General features: G+C 35.5%; 1 protein-coding gene across 1 annotated transcript in view; it reads left to right on the top strand.

Moving 5' to 3' along the window:
- Window positions 1-18,198, top strand: part of EIF4E (eukaryotic translation initiation factor 4E) — a 59,962-nt gene extending 41,764 nt beyond the window's left edge. Inside the window, exons 2-7 of the mRNA XM_006893102.1 lie at window positions 3,479-3,585; window positions 8,240-8,335; window positions 13,664-13,727; window positions 14,620-14,733; window positions 16,326-16,465; window positions 17,426-18,198. Of these exons, the coding sequence (XP_006893164.1) occupies window positions 3,479-3,585; window positions 8,240-8,335; window positions 13,664-13,727; window positions 14,620-14,733; window positions 16,326-16,465; window positions 17,426-17,540 (636 nt within the window). The 3' untranslated portion in view covers window positions 17,541-18,198. The remainder of the gene's footprint in view (window positions 1-3,478; window positions 3,586-8,239; window positions 8,336-13,663; window positions 13,728-14,619; window positions 14,734-16,325; window positions 16,466-17,425) is intronic.
- Window positions 18,199-23,529: the final 5,331 nt, after the last annotated feature.

Here is a 23,529-nt window from a genome sequence, read left to right as displayed (position 1 = left end):
GTTTTTGGATGTGCCTAGGGATTTGATTCTCAGAAGATCCCATTCATCTATTTTGTCTTCTCCTGGTTGTAGTTTTTTCAGGATACTTGGAAGACTTTTTTATGGTGTGGATTAGGACTTCTAGTGTTCTTCCAAGCTTTTCTTTAATGACGCTTATAGTCCTTGGTTTTAGTCCTGGGTCATGATCCACCTTGAGTTGGTTTTTGTATATGGAGTGAGGTGTGGATCTTGCTTGAGTCTTTTGCAGATACTTTTCCAATTTTGCCAACACCATTTGTTAAAAGGGCTGTCGTTTCCCCACTTAACTGATTTCATCTCCTTGTCAAGAATCAGTTGACCATAAATAGATGGGCTCATCTCCGAGTTCTCAGTTCTATTGCATTGATCCATATATCTCTCATTGTACCAGTACCATGCTGTCTTAACGACCACAGCAGTGTAGGAGGATTTGAAATCAGGGAGTGAGATACCTCCTACCTTTCTTCTATTTTTAAGGAGTACTTGGCTTATTCGGGGCTTCTTTTCTTTCCAAATGACACTGGAGATTGCCTTTTCCATCTCCTTGAAAAATGGGATTGGGATTGCGTTAAACATGTAAATTGCTTTTGGTAGTATTGCCATTTTCACAATATTGAGTATTCCATCAGCAAGGGATAGTCTTCCACTTCTCCAGGTTCCTTTTTGTTTCTTGTAGTAATGTTTTGTAATTTTCTTTGAATAGATCCTTTGTGCTTCTGGTTCAGTCTGCAATAATGGTTTTATACAATATTTGTCATTATGGACTAAGTTCACTCAGCATAATGCTCCTGAGTCCCTCCCAAGTTAGGTAGTAATTTATAAAATCATTGCTCCTGTGTGCTGCAGTTTTATATTATGTGGATGTACCATAATTTCTAAGTCCATTTTATTGTGGTTGGACATCTGGGCTGTTTCCATGTTCTTGTGATAGTGAGTAACACTGCTATGAACATTGGAGTACAAGACTCCATTTGTGCCTCAGTTCTTATTTTTTGGGAGTATATTCCAAGCAGTGGAATATCTGCGTCATAGGAATTTCTATGTTCCATTTTTTTTGGAAGCACCAAACTCTGTCCTTCCAGATTGGTTGTACCATTTCACAATCCCAACAATGTATTAAGAGTTCATATCTCACCACATCCTCTTCAGCTTTTATCACTTACTGTCCTTTTAAACTTTGTCACTGCTACTGGAGTGAGATGGTATCTGATTGTGGTTTTGATTTGCATCTCTCTAATTACCAGTGATTTGGAATATTTCATGTGTCTGTTGGCCATTTGAATATCTTCCTCTGTGAAAATTCTTCCGTGTCTTTTGCCCATTTTGTAATTGAGTTACCAGTCTTCCCCCCCCACCCTTCTTTTGTGGAGGCCCAGGAGAATTCTGTAAACATTTGTTATGAGATTCTTATTTGAGATGGTATTGCCAAATGTTTGTTCCCAGTTGGTAGGTTTTCTTTTCATCCTGTTGGGAAAAGTTTTTGATGCGCACAGGGATTTAATCTTTAGAAGGTCCCATCCATCAATTTTATCCTCTTCAGATTGTGCATTTCTGACTGTATTTGGCAGTCTCTTTATACATAGACTAGGCCTTCGAAGATTGGTCCGATTTTGTCCCTTATGAACGTTTTGGTTTTGGGCTTTATTCGCAGGCTTCTTATCCACCTTGAGTTGATTTTTATGTGTGGTGTGAGATGTGGATCTTGTGGTGTGATATATGGCTCTTTTTTTCAGCTTTTTGCAGGTAGCACTCCAATTTTGCCAGCACCATTTATTGAAGAGGTTGTCATTTTGCCATTTGATAGGTTTTATTTTCTTGTCAAATACGAGTTGACCATAGATAGATGGGTTCGTTACTATTATTTTTGATTCATTGGCCCTCAGGTCTTGATTATACATCTTTGATTTGTTGATCTTATTTTGGGGGCATGTTGCAAGGAAGGGGGTATTCCTTGGAGAAGGGCATGATTCTGGGAAGGGTGGAGGAGTAGCAAAGAAGAGGAAAACCTTCAGGGAGGTGGATTGACACAGTGACTCATGCAGTGGGCTCCTGTATATCAGTGTGTAGATGGTGCAGGTAGCACAGGGTTCAGATCTTTTGTTCGTAGGGTCACAGTGAGTCATACTTGACTCAAGGACAGCCAGCAGTAGCAACAGGCAGATGTCTTGAGTTTTGTTTCATTGCTTCAGTTCAAATGTGATACACAACTACCATCATCACTTTGGGTTCAGAATTTTATAGTTTTCCTTAACCATTATTTTTGGAATGAATTTTAATAGGGTCAAGAGTTATGTGTAGAAATACTATGATTACCTGTTTTAAATTGTTACTGCCCCTTGCTGTTGTTATGTACCATTAAGTCATAGCTTACTCTTTAGTGTGTTTTGCACAAGATTACCCATCTTTCTCCCATGGAGTAACTAGTGGATTCAAACCATGTGCCTTTGGGTTGGCATTGCAAATCCTTACCATTAAGCCACTAGAGATTGCTTTATGGTTCCAAGGCTCTTTAGATTTTGATAGCTTGGAAAAGGCCAAAGTCTTGTGAGAACTTATCAAATCTTGGGGCAAAAGGAAAGGAAGAGATTTTGATAGTTTGGGATAAAAATGGTACTTATGCCTAGTAACCTAGTGGTAAGAATCTCTGCTGCAATTCCAAATGCATGATTCAAATCCACCAGCTGTTCCATGGGAGATGGCTGGACAGTCTCCTGTGCAATTTACTGCCTCTGAAAACCATCTGGAGGGTTTGCTATGGGTTGATATTGACTTGATAGTATATAACAACAATCAGTAACAAGTAGATGGTATGATAAGAAGTTCATTTAACAGAGGTGTGGTCATTGTGATATAGTTATACCCACTAAATTTGCTTCTTTTTTATTAGGCTGGGTAGGTGGGGAAGGGGATTCATCTCTGCCATAAATAGTAGTTTCATATACAGTGGTATGTTAAGAAAGATAGCTGACTTTTTTCCAACTTAATTTTAAGTGTTACAACTTTCTTCTTGACAGAAGATAACAGTGTTTCTCTCTGTCTGTACTTGAACATATTCTTAAAAACAACCCACTGCCATCAAGTTAATTCTGACTAAAGCAACCCTCCATCATGTTTCCAATGCTGTAAACCATTATAAGAGAAGACTACCCATTTTTTTCTCTAAGTGTGGCTGGTGGGTTTGAACTACCTGACTTTGGTTAGCAGCCCAAGTTAAATACGGTTCACCACCAGAGGTCTTGTATAATTATATATAAAAGAATATTAATAAATCTGATAAATTCTTTACTTTTAGAAATCTATTAGAAAGGAGACTGGTGCCTTTTTTAGTAGTTGGACTATGGGTTTTTTTTGTGTAATGGTTATGCTTGAATTTCTTCTCTATAAGAAGATAATATCTGCATATTGGTGTAATGTTATGATTATTAATAGTTAAGTAATGCTTTATTATTTTCTTTAATAGGAAACCACCCCTACTTCTAATCCCCTGCCTACAGAAGAAGAGAAAACAGATTCTAATCAGGAGGTTGCTAATCCAGAACACTATATTAAACATCCACTACAGAACAGGTGAGCTTTTTTCTTTACCTCAGCTTGCTCACAGTCTATGCAGTGTCATCCCTTTTGTTGTCTGTATAGTTGGAACCAACCCATAAGTGACCCTCCATTAAGTTTTCAGAGGCATGTAAATTACACAGGAGGAGCTTGCCCATCTTTCTCTCAAGGAGGTGGATTAATACAGGGGCAGAAAAACCTTTTTGGTGTTTCTGCTTTGAAGCATGTATTGGTCATGGTTTGTTTGTATTTCCACTGACTTATAACTGTTTATTCTTCTGTACACATCTACTTTTACCAGTTATTTTACCAGATGCTGGAAACAAATACCAAAGATAGGAAAGATAGGCTGTGTCTTTTAAAATAGCCCACAATAAGATGGGAAAAACTGTTAAATCCATAATGTACTTAAAAATCATCAAAATCACAGAGATAAGGGGGGGGAGAAGATAGAGAGAGAAGGATGCTCACGAGTAGGTGCCAGAGCCTATTTCCTGGAAGAGATAAAGCGTAGGCTACACTCTGAAGGACAGGTTAACGGGCTGCTGCTTTGAAGGACAGGTTAACGGGCTGCTGCAAATGATGGCAAATGTGTTTCTAAGCAAGATCGTCAATTTAAAAAGTGTGCTGCAACCTGTTAACTATTTTGTGAAGAAAAGTATGGAGTGATAAAATACTCTGGTTTAGTACGCATTTGTTTAAGGACCAAATTGTTATGTAGGCTGTTAAGTTGGTTCTGATTTATAGAGACCCAATATGAGTTTCCTAGAACCATAGCTTCCTATGTTGGCCCCATAGAACTTCCTAGACTGGGGAAATACCAGTGGGTCTTTTCTCCTGTAGGTCTGCTGAATGGATTTAGATCCCTGTGTTAGCAGCCCTGCAGTTACCTACTACTCTATCAGAACTCATTTGTAAGGATCTTATAAAAAGCCCACTCTGTTACTGTGAAGTCCGTTCCAACTTCAGGCAATCCTTTAAAACCCAAACTCTACCATCAATTTGATTCCAGCGCATAGCGACCCTATCTGATAGAGTAGAACTGCTGCTCTATGGAGTTTCCAAGGCTGGGAATCATTCTGGAAGGTGTAAAATGCTGACCTTTTAATTAGTAGTGCACTTTAATAATTTTGTCACCAGATATCAGAGGCAGTGCCCAAGTGTTATGACTTTGGCAGTAAGTTTGAAGAGAAAAGTAGGTTGACGATTCCATTTTCAATGAATGACTCATGAGCAGCTAACAGTTGAATGTGAGTTTTAAGCTCAGAAAGGACTGGGGAAGAGATTGGTTTTAAATTCATGAATATATTGATGCTAATCAAGTCAGTTATAATGAATGAGAGTTCTTTTAGGAAGACACAGGCCTGAGGCACCATCATTTAGGAAGTTAATTTATTCCAGTTAAACACTTGCTCCAAGAAAACTTGGAGAGTCATATCTACCTAGAACCTTCTCAGAACTGGCAATCTATTTCTGAAGACTCAGCCATTGAAAACCCAGTAGATCACAGTTGTATTTTCATTAGTCACCTTGAGTGTTAATGAAGTATTGCTATATACTTATTCACAAGTGTGTGTGTTAAGTTACAGATAGGTTTTCTGAATTATTTATCTCTCAATAATTTTAAAAATAAAGATGTAAATGTTGTTGTTGTTGTTTTATGTGCCGTCGAGTCGCTTGCGACTCATAGCAACCCTATGTACAGTAGCCCTAAACTCCGCTCTGTCCTGTGCCAATCGCACTGTCTCCGACACTCCCATCCCAATTATCCCAGTCACTGAATCAATCCACCTCATAGAGGGCCTTCCTCTCCTGCGCCGTCCCTCCACCCTCCCAAAAACAAAGATGTAAATAGTCTTTTAAAAATTTAATCTATCATTTTAAAAATGGGGTAGTATACTATGTACAAAGATTCCTGGTGGTGTAGTAGTCTGAAAGGCTGGCAGAATTTGCCAGTCACTCTGTACCCACAGAGTGAATTGCTCTGCAGGAGAAAGATGAAAACTCACTGGAGGTGGGTTGTTTTCCAGCTCAACTGTGCACAGTAATAACTGTGGAAGAAAGCAGGAACAGTCATTTACAGCCTTGGAAATCTTATGGAGGATTGCCAGGCTTTGGAATTACCTCATTGACAATGGAGCTTTTACTTTTTAGAAGTTTTCTTAATTTTTTAAATTACTGTTATCTTTTGTGTGTACCGTCACATCAGATCTGACTGGTACAGGAGGATATTGCCCCTCCTTCTCCAGCAGAGCATCTGGTGGATTGGAACTGCTTACCTTTGGGATTGCAGTGCAGAGAGGTTTTTAAATTTTATTATGAAATACATTCTTCTAAGACTATTGGATTTTGTCCAGTACTTTCAGAAATACTTTCCGTTATCTTTTTGATTATATAATAATTCACTTGCATGGATATACTGTTTAAATCAGCAATTCTCAACTTTTTTTATCTCATAACCTCTTTATACTGTTAAAATTATTAAGGACTTCTGAGAATTATATGGATTTTATCTATTACTGTTTATTATGGTAATGTCAGTATTTTTGAAAAAAATGACTTACTCATTCAATTTTATGATTCATTGCATGCTTATTAAATACTACTGATCTTCCAGCAGATTTCCAAGACTTTAAATTACATGAAGGAGACTGCTTATCTTTCTTTAGGAGAGCAACTGTTAGATTCAAACAAGTTCTAGGCTTATTAATAGAAGTCAGTTGGATTTGGGATTTCTGAGCTCCCACTGCAGTTCATGGTGATGATACCTTGTGTGGAATATAAGGAGGAAATCTGACGTCATATAAATAAGCAGTTGGAAAATGTGGAGAATTTTTAATTGTCTTTAAAATTAATCATGACTGTTGTTTCTTAAAGGATTAGTTGCATCATGGATCTAGAAGTTTATCCAAAGCCTTTTCTACTTGTTATATTAAAATTTACTGGCCTATAGTATATTTGGAATGTTGTTTTTACTCTTAACATCATTTTGTAATATACATTGGTCATTAGGAAAATGCTGGTTTAATGAATATGTAGATCTTTCAGTTGTTGAAATACATCATCAAACAATAGCAAAAAAAATAAGTTATTAGTATTGTTGATGAACTCAGATGTCTTTAACTATTGTTATACTTGTGATGTTATATGTAAGCTTTTCAACATTGTCATTTTATCTTTATATTGGTAAACTTCATTTTTCTTGAAAAATAAGTCTTGGATTGTCACTCTTAAATAAAAATGAGCAATGAAAAAGGTGACTAAGTCCCTTTTAAACTCAGCTACTTAAATATTGTGTATTGATTTTCAGTAGAAATACTTTTCATGCAGAATATGAAAAAGCATTTATATATTACGATTGAAAATGGATGGCATTAATAATTTTACTTGTGGAAACATAGTCCCATGTGACTTACAGCCAGAAGGAGATTGCCCATCCTTCTGCAGAGCAGCTGATAAAATTCGAACCACAGCTTCTTACCAATAGGCCATCAGAGCTCTTACTGATTTGCATTGGAAATATTTTTCATGCAGAAGATGAAAAAAGCACGATTCAAATTAATGACACTAATAATTTTAGTTTGGGGGGAAGATCCCTGTGATTTACAGTCTCTGAAAACCCACTAAAGGGTCTAATAAATGAGTAAATTCCTACCCCACAGCAGTCATTTTACTGCTCAACAAGGGCATTTGTAAGTGACATTAATATTACTATGAAAGTAACTGATGATAAAGGATATGGTGGTGTCCCTTCCTTGGTTTTGGTGTTTTTTAAATTTTTTTTATTTTTGAAGCACCAACTGATTTAACTGCCATTACTTTTACCACTAGTGTGAATGTCAGAAATGTAAAAAAGCCTTTGAAAAATGTCTATATGAATAATAATTTTCTAAATAATTGACCTTTCTTTGCTTTATACAATATAGTAAAATTATTGACAAATATAGAAGTTATCACATAGATATTGCAGTGCATTTCCTTAGCTCTAATAGGAATGAACATTATCACATTTATAAAATATATGTCCATTTGGGGACTTCTTCAAACATACTTTTAACTTTAGGAAAATGACATTTCATATTGATCTATCTTTATTATGAAGAAGAGTTAAATTCTAGTAAAGATGCCTTAGGGTGACAACATTTATCTTAATGTGACTGTACTACTGTATAGGGAGCTCTGGTGTCTAGAAGGAGAAAGGTAGGCAACCTCTTCCCTTCCAAGAATCACATTCAATAGTTTCATCCTTTTAGCATTTACATCTCTTAGTTTTACTCAGCTTGTTTATTTCTTACACTTACCAATTTAAGTGCCTATGTTTTTCTTTCTTAAATAAATTCTCTTAGATTGTCATTATCACAGCCTGTAATTGTTCTGTTTGGACAATAGCTTCTTGACCTAGGGTAGGTATAAGTTTCATATGAGGGAAGTTAAGTGTTCTGTACTACCCAGTTGTACTAGTAGTATCCATAACATGTTGTGATCCACGCTAATACTTTTCATATCAGTAAAACAAATTCGCTTTTCCTGGTTTCTGTGTAAATCTGTTACACAGTAGATAGAAAATATGTACTTTTCAAATGAAAGAGAATTACTCATTATTTGCCACTGTAAAAAAAAAGTTTCATAAATCATCATATTTTGACACCTACTTTTTCCCCCCTTCCAGATGGGCGCTCTGGTTTTTTAAAAATGATAAAAGCAAAACTTGGCAAGCAAACCTTCGGCTCATTTCTAAGTTTGATACTGTTGAAGATTTTTGGGCGTAAGTAACCATTTATTTTGGGATATTTGTTTTATTGCACATGTCATTTTCCCTTGTCATGGGAGCTCTGGTGGCTCAGTGGGTGAAGACTTGCACTGCTACTTCATAGGTAGTAACCAATCCACCAGTGACTCCTTGGGAGAAAGATAAGCAGTCTCCTCCTGGGGATATGAATCCACCAGAGTCTTCTTGGGAGAAAGACAGGCAGTCTCCTCCTGTGTTGTTTACAACCTCTGAAAACCTGCTGGAGGGTCAGCTTTGAATCAGTTTTTACTTGAAGACAGTGAGTTGGAGTTTTTTCACTTACCTGTCATTTAAACAGCATTTACTAAACAAGGGTAGTAGTGACTAGGTAATGAATTTTTTTCTACCTTTTTGTTGTCGTTATTTCTCTCCTCACAAACTTTTTGAATTGGTGATTATTTTTCACCTGTTTTAGAATCCATCTTGTCAGTCCTCTTAACGTTCATTCAGTTTCCTCTGTTCTTTGTCTCTTAAGATAGACTTCCACCTCTTATTTATCTGCTTGCCAAGTGCTAGTTTGCATGTTTCTATGGTGCTAGAAAATTAAAAATTAAAATTATCCACTGATAATTTAAAATGACAGCAGAGTCATCCATGATGGACACATTTCAGCAGAACGTGCAGATTAAGAGTCATGGAAGAGGATTTGATAATCTATTTAAGAAAAAAAATTAACCCATAAACATCTGTAAATACTAAAACATTATAAAATACAACCCTGCATATATTCCACCTGAATTTCAAGACCATCTCAAGAATAAATTTGATGTATTAAACTTTAATGACTAGGAATTATTTGTAAAGAAAGCAGATGGTCATTAAGAAACCAGGATAACATTTAAAATACCAAAATGGATATTAGAAGAGACTCTGGAATTTGTTTTGGAAAATATAAAGTGAAAAGAAGAAAAGGTAAAGTAAGAGTAAAAATTTCAGAAAAAGGCTCAGAAACTAAAATATTGTAATGAAAGCCCATGCAGCTGAAATAATTGAAGAAAAAAAATTAAAACTTATACTAGGAAAGTATGCTGTGGGCAACATATTGAATAACAAAGGAAATGATAAAGTACAGACTACACAGTGTCAGTATAGGAAAAAAAATAATTGGTTGACAGTCAGTAGATTTAGGAGGTAACAGGGAGAATTCTAGGTCACACTGAAGACTTTGACTAAAAACAAGGCTCCAGGTATTTAAATCTATTAATAGTACTAAAACCACATACAATAAAGGTGTTTCAACAAAAATTTGCAATGCTGAAAGTACTCAATTGTCTAAGAAATGGCCAATTATTGGCAAATTTATTCAGGATGTTGTTACGTGTCATCGAATTGAGTACAACTCAGTTGAACCTATAAACAAAAGATCTGAATCCTGTTCTGTCCTGTGTCATCCTTAACACTTTGCAACACCCAAGAGCCTCTTGCAGCAGTCACTGTGTCAGTCTTCCTGGTTAAGGGTCTTACTCTCCTCCACCGAACTTCCACCCCTCCGAGTGTTATTTCCCTTTCCAAGGAACAGCCCCCCTCCTAGCAACATGCCCAAAGTATTGTGAGACAAAGTCTCATTCTTAACTCCAACAAGCACTCTGACTGCATCCTCTCCAAGACATATTTGTACTCTTGACTGTCTATGGGATGTTCAGTGCTCTTCCAACACCACAGCTCAAAAGCATCAGTTCTTCTGTCATCCTTATTCATTATCCAGCTCTTAGAAGCATAGCAAGTGACCAGAAAGACCATGGCGTGAATCAGATGCACTTTAGTCCGCAAACTGACATCATTACTTCTTAATAATTCAGAGAGGTCTCTAACTGCAAATTTTCCCAGTGCAATGCATATCTTTATTTCCTGACTGCTGGTACCAAGGGTGTGAATTGTGGATCCAAGCAAGATGAAGCTATTGACCGTTTCAGTCTCCTTTCCATCCATCATGATGCTGCTTATCTGTCCAGTGATAAGAATCTTTGTTTTCTTGACATCAAGATGCAATCCATACTGAAGGCTGTATTCCTTGATCAAAGGATACTTGTACCCATATTAAAGAGAAGTTTATCCAAGAGAATGTGCATTGTTGATATATTTAATACCATACAGGATCCTTAATATGTTAGAATCCCCACTACATTTGTGGATTTGGGGTTTTATCATTAATATCATACACAAAATTTAATGTGTGATATAAAAAACCATTTCAGTAATACATTGATAGGAAATTGCTAAAAAAATTAAGCTGGATACAGAATATATTATTACTGATGTCAAATATATCTTATCTGAAAGCAAAGAATACTAGAAAGATGTTTACCTTTGTTTTATTGTCTCCTCAAGTGCATTCAACTGTGTGGATGATATGAAATTAGGAATAATACTAAGAAGAATGGGAATCCCAGAATACCTAAATTAGGAATAACACTGAGACGAATGGGAATCCCAGAATACCTAATAGTACCCATGTGAAACCTAGGCATAGACCAAGAAGCAATTGTCTGAACAGAACATAGAAATACTGCATAGTCAGAATCAGGAAAAATATGCATCAGGATTATGTCCATTCTCTGTAGTTAATCATTCTGAATAATGAGCAAATAATTGAAGAAGCTGGACTTACTATGAAGAAGAAAGTGATGTCAGGATTGGAGGAAGACAAATTTATTCTGAAGTACCAGTGGAACGCTCCTTAGAAGTAAGGATAATAAAACTTCTTTTCACATACTTTTGGGTCTGTTACCAGAAAGGACCAGTTCCTGGAAAAGGACATTATGCTTAGAAAAGAAGAGGTTTAGGGAAAATGAAGACTTTGAAGAAGGTGGGCTCAAATAAAATAGCGATTGTGAGGCTAGTGCAAGATTGAGTAGTGCTTTGCTGTAGCAGAGCCTACTTGAGTCATGTGTCAGCTGCCACCAGATAATCTATTTTCAGAAATTTTTATAGCCTAAGAACTTTTGAAAAATGGGTGGAGCTTACCTTTCTGGTTGGTTGGGTTCACTGGGTTTTCTGGAACCTTATTTCAGCCTCATTTGTGCACTCTGCAACTAGGGAAACAATACATTTTACTGTGCCAGAATTCTAAAACACTAATGGTTAAAATTATTAACATCAAATGGTTACAATGAAAATGACAATATCCGGGACCTTAATTTATTCTTATACCTTATATCAATTTAAGGAAGGATAGTTAAAATAGTTTTGAGATACCATGTGAGATTTCACTAAAATATGAGACTGCAGTGTTTTTTTTTAAGAAAGTTTTAGAATATTTTTTTTTTTAAATTTAGGTTGTTTATTTGAAAGTTTTAGAATATTGACTCCATAAACTAAGTTATGTCTTAATTCTTTGACCTGTTTACGGAAAGTAATATCTAAGAACATGAAAGACAAAACTTGTTAAGAAAACATTTTAAGAGCTTTAAATTGCGTAGCCATTACCTATGTATTCTAATTTTTTCATGTAGTTTATATTAGAAACATGTATTTGCTGACTCAGTGATGCAATTTTTAATGCTTCGATGCACTCCTTATTACATGCCCATACAAAAGAAATAAATGCATTGTGCTAAGAAAATACATAGATGGACACTTTCTCAAGGACAATAACTATATTTTTCTGCTATCTCTAATGCTTGTTTGATAGTTGTTAGTGTATACCGTAGTTGTAGCCGACCCACAGTGACCCACCAGTGGGTTTTCAGAGGCAGTTAATTGCACAGGAGGAGATTGCCCATTCTTTTCTCACAGAGCAGCTGGTGGATTTGAACTGCATGCCTGTAGGATTGCAGTGCAGCTTCTTGCCACCAGTGCTTTTTAATCCTTAAACAAATTAAAGCATAAAGTAGAGAAATTTATGTGTAAATTATAAGCTAACCATCTTAAGTGTAGCTGTTATTTGAAGTGTTGGCTTTTTTCCTTTCTAAAATAATAGAACTTCATTTAGACCACTTTAATTCACTGGCCAAATTAAATTTGGATTATTACTTTGCTCTTCACAAAACATTGTTTTTCCTTTCTAATTTATGTCTATTTAAGAGGCTTCAAAAACATAAAAACACTCTCTAGTCTTTTGTGGAGGATGAGAAAGAGTCTTGAAGCAATTTTCCTCTCTGAAGTGGATCTGTATTTATTTTGTTGATTTACTGATATGGAGGAATTTTTTACTTTTAAAAAAATAATTAAATCATTTCTTAATTTCTCATGGCATTCTTGAAAATTAGTGGCAAGCACTTACCTAGAAGACTTTGCCTACAAGGCTTTCAGTGATAGATGGAGAGGAGTGACTTACTAGAATAACTCATCATTTGATTTTAGGCTCACAGACAGAATTTGTGTTATCCTGTAAGCTATAGTCTAAATGATGCTAAATCTTTTTCCTGAGTTTCTAAAAAAATATTTATAGATTTTTAAATGCTCTCACCAATGATAGAATCATCCATTGTATGCAAAAGTTATTTCTGCCATCTAGGATTGAAGATAAGCAAAACCTTCTTAACCTGTGCTGATTTTAAGATAGGATTGCTGTACGACAAAGGAAAGCAAATGATTGAATCTTCTGCTTTCAATCTAGTGAATATCCAAGTCATGTCAAATGCATCTCTGATATATTGATAGTTGGGAAAGAGTTTAAAAACACACTTTTACTTGGTTGTATCTCCTATATAGTAAGGAAGTAAAATCTCAGAGGGTGGAGCTTCTACTTACACTTTGTTATTATTTTGTGGGATTGTCTTTTTTGAAAGCTCCCCAAGTGCTTGTCTTTTTTGAAAGCTCCCCAAGTGCTTATATTGTGCTAATGGGCTATTAATAGTGTTTCTTATTTGAGAAACATTGTCTGATTGTGTATCTTGAGATAACATCCCATCCAAGAAAAAGAATGTTTATTTATTTTAGTCAGCCCATATTGTCCATGTTTGTTTTGTTTTAATCTTACTTGATGTCTTTGTGTATCTGTACAAACAATAGTGCTTATTAGCCTCATGAAATTTTTTCGCCTACTTGAAGTTACTTCATGCTTTATATATACATGTGTATATGTGCATACATATACATATGTAGTAATTTAACTAATTACATTAAAAATACTGTGTCAGGTTAATTTCATTAAAAGCTTGTTTTTTTTAAAATAATGCATAGTCTCTGAAATTACTTCAACTATTAAGATTTCTCTTGTCCATTTTGAAATTGATTTAGTATAAAAAGTAAACGTAACTTTATCTTTTTTTTTTTAATCATGTTCTCAAAATGTATATGTAAGCATTGAAACTCTGTAGTATATGTTCTGTATTTATAATTGTTTCTTTTTCTTTTACCTAGTCTGTACAACCATATCCAGTTGTCTAGTAATTTAATGCCTGGCTGTGACTACTCACTTTTTAAGGTATGCTTAATTGGTGTATACTAGAGAACTGAATCATTCCAAGTATTTAAGAAATCTTGCTACATTCTTAAGAAATTAATCCTCCTAGGAATGGGTTTTAACTAGTATTTAAAATATTTTGCCATCTTTATTTAGAGTATAAGTAGGAGTTAGATGAAAATCTTAATTGTGTGAGTCCAGTACTGTGTTTGATTTTAAGAGCTCTGATTATTCAGTTCAGTTCTCTATTTAGTTCAGAAGACTGATTGACACAGTTCAGGAGACTGAAGTTCAGAGTTTGTCAGAGATTTTTAACTTGAAGTGCAGGGGTCTTTGAGAAATTTAGAAATTAGCTTTGCCTTGTGTGGGAGGATGGTGATATTCATCAACTCTCAAATTGCACAGTTTTGCATGTGTTTTTCTGGATTTGGATTAAAGAGTGTACCACTCACTTTAGAAACATCACTTGTGTAAAGTTGGTTGGTATCCATGCTGACTCCTTGCATTTCAGAGTAGAGCTGTGCTGGGGGATTTTTGGGAGTAGATTGCCAGGTTTTCTTCCAAGACACTTCTGGATAAACTTGAAACTGCAGTCTTTTGATTAGCACTTGTTTGTATCATCATAATAGCTTTGTAACAGTTCTCATAGTTTTCTATTACTCAAAAAGTATTTAAAAACTTTGAAACACAAGGTTAGTAACTAGTAACTGACAAAGCTAGAACTCTTAAATCTGCAAACTTACATTTTTGCCTTTAAGTTCTGGGTGCTACACCCCACCACCCCCTCCATTACTTCAGTTTTATGGGCAGTGGAGTAAAATGTTAACAGACTTGTTATATACGTTTTCTAATGAGTATCTGTCAAAGGCCAAGTAATAATATTGTCTAGTATTGTTCTCTTCTGATTTTATAGGATGGTATTGAGCCCATGTGGGAAGATGAGAAAAATAAACGAGGAGGACGATGGCTAATTACTTTGAACAAACAGCAGAGACGAAGTGACCTCGATCGCTTTTGGCTAGAGACGGTAGGTTTTTAAAAAATATATATATTATTTTAAGAGACAGTTTTGGAATACTGAAACTGAAGTGATACTACAAGTTCTTTGTTACTTAACAGAACAATCATTCCATTCATGATCTTAGTAAAAAAAAAAAAGACTGAGGAAGAATGTGATAGTCACTTCAGGAAAAATAACCTGTTTGTTTTTTTTGTTGTTGTCCTATCATGTGAATTCTATATATTTTGTGTACTAATTTAGTCAGCCTCCTCTCATCACTAGCCCGACTAGGCATCAAATCAGATACCAAATTATTGACAGTTGCCTCATTAGTTATTTTGTTAATCTAACAAAACTTCACTGATGAAATAAATGAAATTGTTACTTGATGTTATTCAACTTATATGTTGTTACATAGTTTGGAATTAAGTTATATTTTTGTTTGTTGTTGTTATGTGCCATCCATTCGCTTGCGACTCAACTCGCAGCGACCCTATGTACAACAGCCCTAAACCCTGCTCTGTCCTGTGCCAGTCACACTGCCTCTGACACAACCATCCTGGTTACCCCAGTCACTAAATCAATCCACCTCATAGAGGGCTTTCCCCTTCTCTGTCCCTCCACCTTCCCAAGCATGATATCCCTCTCCAAGGACCTCCTTACAACATGTCCAGAGTATGTCAGACGAAGCCTCAGAATCCTTGCCTCCAAGGAACAGCCTGGTTTAACCCTCTCTAGGATGAATCTATTTGTTTTCTTGGCAGTCCAGGGTACATTCAATACTCTTCTCCAGCATCACAGCTCAAAGGCATGAATTCTCCTTCTGTCCTCTTTAGTCATTGTCCAACTCTCTGATGCATAACAAGTGATTGCAAAGACCATAGCCTATATCAGGCACCTTAGTCTACAAAGTGCCACCATTGCTCTTCAGTACCCTGGAGAGGTCCCTAACAGCAGACTTTCCCATCGCAATATGTTTTTTGATTTCCTGGCTACTGGTGCCAAGGGTGTTGTCTGGAGCCAAGCAGACTAAAGTTGTCAACAATCTCAATCTCTTCACCATCCATTCTGATGCTGCCAATTGGTCCAGTGGTGAGAATCTTTGTCTTCTTAATATTTAACATTGAGCTTCAATCCGTACTGAAGGCTGCAGTCCTTGACCCTCTGCAGCAAGTATTTCAGTTTAAACAATAGATAATGGACACTTTCTATAGACAGATTCTAAATTGCAGGCTTTTAGGGACAGGATTCATTCTCCATTCTTTGTATTTCCAGCACGTGGCACAGTTGATAGGTGGTGTTTAATATTATTTGATTAATGATTTTTTTTTTTAAGATAAGAGGGTATTTTGTTGGAATTGGCTATTGTCAATAAACGACATTGAAATTTTATATTTGAAAGAACAAAATCAAATAGAATTTGTATAATTTAAAATTTAGTTTAAAAAGTATGGGAGAAATACAACAGCTAAATGGGATAAGCTCAAATTACAACAATCAGTGAACAATGAAGAAGAATTAAAAAGAATAGGGGAAAAATCTTATTTCTAATTTTGAATATTTGAGAAACATTTACATGGTATAATCCATTAACTGTAATTTGGCTTTTTTTTTTAAAGCTGCTGTGCCTTATTGGAGAATCTTTTGATGACTACAGTGATGATGTATGTGGAGCTGTTGTTAATGTTAGAGCTAAAGGTGATAAAATAGCAATATGGACTACTGAATGTGAAAACAGAGATGCTGTTACGCATATAGGGTAAGTTTTATCATTTGCTTACTTTTAGTACTAAGATAACTAAAAATAAACCATTATAAAAAAAACCCCTTGTGTTGTTTTGTGCATACTTTCATTTCTAAAAAATTGCTCTCTGACATGTAATAGTTTATTAATTTACAGAGAGTATGTTTCTTCTTTGGAGTTGGTGACACTAGTATACAATGCTCATTTTAGGAAGCTCTGGTTGTATAGTCCATGGGGAATTGGGTTTCTAACTAAGGGGTGTGGCCTCTGGTTCAAATCCATCAGTGGTTCCTAGGGAATAAGGTGAACAGTCTGTTCCTGTGTGATTTACAGTTTCCCAAAACTGACTGGATGGTCACGTGTGAGTCAGTTCTGATTCAGCAGCAGTAGTTTGAGGAAAGTGGCTAATGGTATATTTTGTGAGTGCATATCCAGGCTTTTAAATTGAAGTAATAAGTGCATTTTGCCTTTTCTGTATGTAAATGCTGAGTTGTACATAAGTGATTCCATTTTTCCAAAATGTGTATAGATGGTTTTTTTGGTAGTTGTTATTTATTTTTTCCCCCCCAAGAAAAAGGTTACCTGTTGTGTGTTATCTTTAGTGCCCCTTTGATATTAGTATTTTTTTACTCCCTTAATATTCATGTTAACTAAGATTTTCATTTTAAATTACTGAAATTACTTCAAATTTTGTTTTACTGTTGTTAGAAGACAAAATGTTTGATTTACCCGTTTGCAACTTTTTCCCCCTAAACATTATGAATTCTTCATATCAACATGATTTTCTCTGTAATTAGGAAAATTTTCCATGATTTGTTTACATACATTTCTGTTAAAAAGGGAATTATACCTTCTCTTTCACTTATTGATGATCTCATCATACAGAATTTCACATTTGTGAGAGTAATTTTTTTTTTTAAAAAAACCCAAACTGCCAGTTTTAAAAAGTAAATAACTACTTTTCTTTTCTTCCAGGAGGGTATACAAGGAAAGGTTAGGACTTCCTCCAAAGATAGCAATTGGTTATCAGTCCCATGCAGACACAGCTACTAAGAGCGGCTCCACCACTAAAAATAGGTTTGTTGTTTAAGAAGACACCTTCAGAGTATTCTCATAGGAGACTGCGTCAAGCAATCGAGATTTGGGAGCTGAACCAAAGCCTCTTCAAAAGCAGAGTGGACTGCATTTAAATTTGATTTCCATCTAAATGTTGCTAAGATATAAGAGAAGTCTCATTCGCCTTTGTCTTGTACTTCTGTGTTCATTTTTTTCCCCCCTCCATTTTTTGGCTAGAGTATCCAGTATCCCAATCAAAGAATTACAGTATACATTGTCCCCAGAATACATAAATATGTTCCTAAACCCACTCTGTAATAGCTTAGTAGAATTCACATTATAAAACATTTACCCATCCATCCATAATATTCAAAACAGAACCTGTATTTCTGTATCTTCCAGGAAAAACAAAATGTTTATGTATCATTATATACAGAAGCATATTTTGCTGGTTTGAAAGAGTATGATGCATACCATTTTCTAGCATTTTTCTTTGTTTCTTTTTTACAGCATTGTTTTTTGCTGTATTCTTGCTGATGGCTGCTAGATTTTAATTTATTTGTTTCCCTACTTAATAACATTAGTGATTCTGATTTTGGTTTTTCATTTTGCTTTGCTCCCTCCCTTTTATGTAACATTGGTGAAGGATCCAGGAATATGACACAAAGGTGGAATAAACATTAATTTTGTGCATTCTTTGGTAATTATGTTTCTTTTTTTGTAACCACAAAGCTTTGCTATAAATTGATGCATTTCATTCAAATCAGTGATCTATGTTTGTGTGATTTCCTAAACATAATTGTGGATTTTAAAAATGTAACATCATAATTACATTCCTAACTAGAATTAGTATGTCTGTTTTTGTATCTTTATGCTGTATTTTAACACTTTGTATTACTTAGGTTATTTTGCTTTGGTTAAAATGGCTCAATAGAAAAGCGGTCCCATTCATATTAAGACAGTGTACAAAACTGTAAATAAAATGTGTACAGTGAATTGTCTTTTAGACAACTAGATTTGTCCTTTTATTTCTCCATCTCTATACAAGGAATTTGTACTTCTTATTGCAAGGCAGTCTCTGTTGTGTCTTCTCTTGTAGTACTTCCATGTGAATGAATATCACAAGTTTGGAGCACTAGTTTGATTATTATGTTTATTAAAATTTTTAATAAATTCAATAGGTAGCATCATATATATGGAATTAAATTGATGTGGCTATCTTTGTTTTTTTATAAATTAAGGTACAGTCCTTCAGCTTTGAGTAAAAATTCTATTACTCCTAACCTCATAAAATAAGCATCAGTCTCTTAGTATATCACCATTTGATTGGCAGGAACAGTCATTGTAAAACTTGATGAAATGATAGGTTCTTACATGTGTCAAAATGATATAGAAATAATGTAGTTGGTTGGAGCATATGAACTAAGTATTTTTTTTTGTTAGTGTTGCTGTCTAATAGAATGGGATAAACGGGTATGAAGACATACTGGTAAATTAGTGTAGTATAGTTTTTTTGTGAAAACTTGACCTTTGTAGACATGTGAAAGCATACTTTAAGAAGTTTACCTATAATAATACATACAGATCCTGTGAAATGAAAAATGGGTAGTATATGCTCATGAGTAAGCAGAATGATAGGGAGCAGAATGAAATCATTAGTTGAGGAAAACTTGTTTTTAAGTAGTAATGATTTTAAATTGGTAAATGACATTCTGTATAATATATATATATTAATATTAATAACCCTGCTTTTATTGCGGAATAGTAAAACAGACTAAAGGGTGCCAAAGGCTACCATCTGATAGTGTCAATGCCACAAAAACTTACTGCTTGGTATTTTAGAAATACTGACTTTTTTGTGTTTATAATCTCAGTATAATGTACGTAATGTCTGCTCTCTAAACTTGAATAATCAATTACTGATATGTTTTTGGTAGTGGTGTATAATTGTGAGGAACTTCAAGTTTGCTTAAAAGTGAATGTGATGGTCAGCATAGGACATGGGTGGAACTAAAGTATACTCCATTTTAACAAGCATTATCTTTTGGGACAGAGGAAAATTATTAAGCATGTACTATTTTAAAATGAAAAACAAAAGTTACATAGAATCACAAATGTATTTAAGCCTTTTTCTTAGGAAATGAGAGAGAATAATAGATTATCCTGTGTCACTTTTAGCAGTTATTACTTGTGTATTGATTGCAGTATTAGTACCTTTTCTTAAAAAATAAATTTAGGCTTTGTTTTGATTTTTTTTTTTTTTTAAATACCTCCTTCCCTCTTCTGTCCCAACAGGATATTGTGGATAAATATATTTTCATAACAGAATTGAAGTCACTTCAAATGGATAAATAACAGAGAGGAATATATTTAATCCATTTTGTTGTTTTATCTCAATTCTTCAAAAAAGATTTGAAGATTACATAATAATGAAATAATTATAATACTTTTGTAGTGCTAATTCTGTGCCAGGCAGTGTGGTAAGCACTTTACATGCATATTTTCCCTTTGAAAATAGGGGCTGTTTACCTCATTTAACAGATGAAGAAACAGCAGTATTGACAGTTAAGTAATTGTACAGGTTGTCAGCGGCAAACTGGATTTGAATCTGGAAATTCAGTTTTAGAAACCTTAAACTACATCAGTTTGTTTCTGATGAGCTATAGTAAATCAGATCAGGTTGCAGTCAGTTAATTAAAAAAGTTACCTGGTTGATTCCTTTTGTCTGTATAGCTCTTTATAAGTGGAGATTTATTTAGACTCTGTTATCAGCCATTTAGTCTTTTAGAGAATTGTGAGATGTGTAGGCAAGGGAAAAGAAGTCACAGAAGTAGAGGTTAGTATCTATATCCTAAGTTATCTTCTAAAAGAAACAAAGAAGAATTTTTAAGATGGTAGTTGAGATTCTTACTGGCTTAAATTGGATTTTAGAAGGATAAATTTAGTAAGACATTGTGACAATGAAATGTTTACATTTTGAAATTAAAACATTAATGATAAGTGCTACTTTTTTGTCTCAATTGTTTCTATGTATTATTTTCACTCTGGAATGAGTTTGGGGGAAATACTATTTTTTTTTTTTAAATCAGTCTCTTTAGATTGACTTTAAAAAATAAAACTGGATATGTGTTTGACAGAATAGTAGTTTAGCAGTTATAGTTGTTTTCTTAACATAGTTTGAGAAGCACTATTTTCTGTTGCCTTGAAAACTGGCTTCTCTCCAGCAATTCCTAGTTATCTGTCCATTCCTTATCTCTGCAATCAAGTGGATTTGGTATCAGAACTTATTCTGTAGCTCCTTCTGGTAATAAATATTTTATTTTTATTAATTCAAAAGTAAACACTAAGCAGTCCTAGTGCATTGCCCGGGATCTCTGGTGGCTAAATAGAAAGGAGTCGTGTTGCCAACCCAGTGGCAGGTGGCTCTAAACCACCAGCTGCTCCATGGGAGAAAGATGGCCCATCTCCTCCACTTGATTTACACCCTTTAAAAACCTGCTGGAGGATCAGGGTGTTTCCAACTCAATGGCGCATGACAGTGCCTTGGCTCTTCCTATAATAGTCTTACTAGTTTTTTTTTTTACTGACACAAGCAAAACAGAAAATTGCAGTCTGTAGCTTTTTCTCTTAGAATTTATGATTTCTTATAGTTGGCACATAAATCACAACCCTCTCTTGTCTATGAATATGCAAGTATGGAATATTTCTTTCCTCTGTAGTTGGTGCTGTGCATATAGTGGACAACAAAGTGGACTTGGCCTCTGTTCTAAAGAAGGTAACTTTTTAAAAAAACCCACTTGTAACTATCCCTGTCCCTCAATAAACTTCATTTGCTTTTATTTAAAACAGTAAGTCTACTCATTGCTACCAGGCCAATTCTGGTTTACCAATCTTCTAGGATGGTGTAGAGATGCCTCACACAATTGTTGAGCCAGTAAATCTATAGGGAGACTACCTCATCGATAACAGCAGTTTATAATCATATTTAGTTAAAATAACTGCATATGAAATCCCCTGATATTTAAGCCTGTATCTAGAATTGGTATGAATGACAACTACAGATTGTATTTTATTCTCCTAATAAGGTGACTATATTATGTGAAATGGTGAACAATACTCAGTAAAGTTCATAACAAAAAGTGTAATTTCAGTTTATACATTGTATTTCAGGGGAAACTTAATGTAATAAAATATGGAGGAGAAAATACATTTTGGTAAATGGGTAAAAAGGCTTTTAGATTCAGTTTCACTATTAGGTTGTGCTTGCTTTTTTTTTTTTTTTCCCCCTTTTTTTTAAAAAAATATTTTTCTGGTATGTAGCCTTAGGTGGAGTTTACCACCTCCTTTGGGCTACATTCCCAAACAACTCTAAGACCCGACCCAGTGTGCTGGGAGGCGCTACTGGCCTCATACCGTCCATGGGCTGGACCTCCATAAGAAGGATTCCCCCCCCCCCCCGCAAGTGCTGGGAAGGGGGTCTTCTATATCACACATTTCCTGTGCCCCACTGTGGCATATTTCAAAAAGCATATTTGAATGCCCTTGGGACATCAATTCTTAGATGTGTAGGTGAGATATGTGCATTTTTTTGTTATCTCTAATAGGAGGACATCATGCTTGGGAAGGTGGAGGCACAGCGCAGAAGGGGAACACCCTCTATGAGCTGGATTGATTCAGTGACTGGGGTAATTGGGATGGGAGTGTCAGAGACAGTGTGATTGGCACAGGACAGCAGAGTTTAGGGCTGTTATACATAGGGTCGCTGTGAGTCGCAAGCGACTCGACAGCACTCAACAACAACAATAAATGCTAGAAACATCCCACCAGTAGTTACAACAAAAAGCCCCATAAATTTCCAGAGCCTTTTCCGTGGAGTGGTCCTATATGCACGCTGTGAACTCAGCATTGTTTAAATATCAAGTGTGCGCATACCTCTTTAGACTCCCTCTGATTCATTGTGCCTGGAGCCAGTCCTTTAACTGAATTTCTAATAAATTCCCAGTAGATAGAAATGATTTTTTGTGATCCATTGTAGCACATTATGAAAATTGATGCTGTGTTTTTTATCTTTGCTGTCTAAAATGATAGCTACTGCCTTTGAATTGTGTTGGTGAACAATACTGATTACACTGTCAAATGCCGAGAAGCAAGTCTAACTTGGAAGAAGAGCAGAATGCTTCACTGAATGAGGAAAACCCTCAATGAGATGGGTTAACATAGTGACTGCAACAGTGAGTTTTAAACAGAAGGAACCTGAAGGCAATGGGTTTGGCTACTGTTGTGGTAGTGTGAGGTGCCATCAAGTCAACCACAATCTTGCTGTTGTTGCTGTTATGTGCTGTCAAGTCGCAGATGACTCATAGCGACCCTATGAACACTGCTCATAGAGTTTCCGGAGGCAAGCCATTTTGGAAGTGGATGCCACTCCTGTTTCCAGGCTTGTTTTAATTGGGAAGCTCCAGCAAACACTGTCCACCATGGGTAACCATTATCACATTTGACATATCAGTGTCACAGTGTTCAGCATCACAGCAACCATGAGTTACCTCTGTACAGCAATGCACAGACCAGTGCTATACCACCTGGAAGTTGCTGTGGGAGGCCGACTCCATCGACTCTCCACCGCAATCTTACGAACAATAAATATGAACCTTGCCCTGCTTTATGCCATCCTCATGACTTCTGATATGCTCAGGCCCACTGTGGCAATCCATCTTGTTGAGGGTTCTTCCAATTTAGGAACAAAATGATTATCCCCCCCAAACTTTCTTACTGTAACTACAGTAAGATACTTTTGGCCTCAATTTATATGTAACTAAAAACTCCAGGATTTTGACTTCTAATACAGAATAATCCTGTAAGGAGTTTCAGTTTCCAAGGTTGTAAAGCAGGGGGGCTGCCTCATCTTTTTATCTTGGGATGACTTGGATTTGACCTGTTGCCCTTCAGGTAGCAGCCATATCTCAACCACTGTGACACATTTTATAGAGCAAGACAATTCCAGACATTTCTCTAGGTTGTAT

The sequence above is a fragment of the Elephantulus edwardii genome, unplaced genomic scaffold (assembly GCF_000299155.1).
Source record: "Elephantulus edwardii isolate Elephantulus edwardi_28Jun2011 unplaced genomic scaffold, EleEdw1.0 scaffold00122, whole genome shotgun sequence".
Classification (NCBI taxonomy): Eukaryota; Metazoa; Chordata; class Mammalia; order Macroscelidea; family Macroscelididae; genus Elephantulus; species Elephantulus edwardii.
This window is presented reverse-complemented; position numbering and strand designations above follow the sequence as displayed.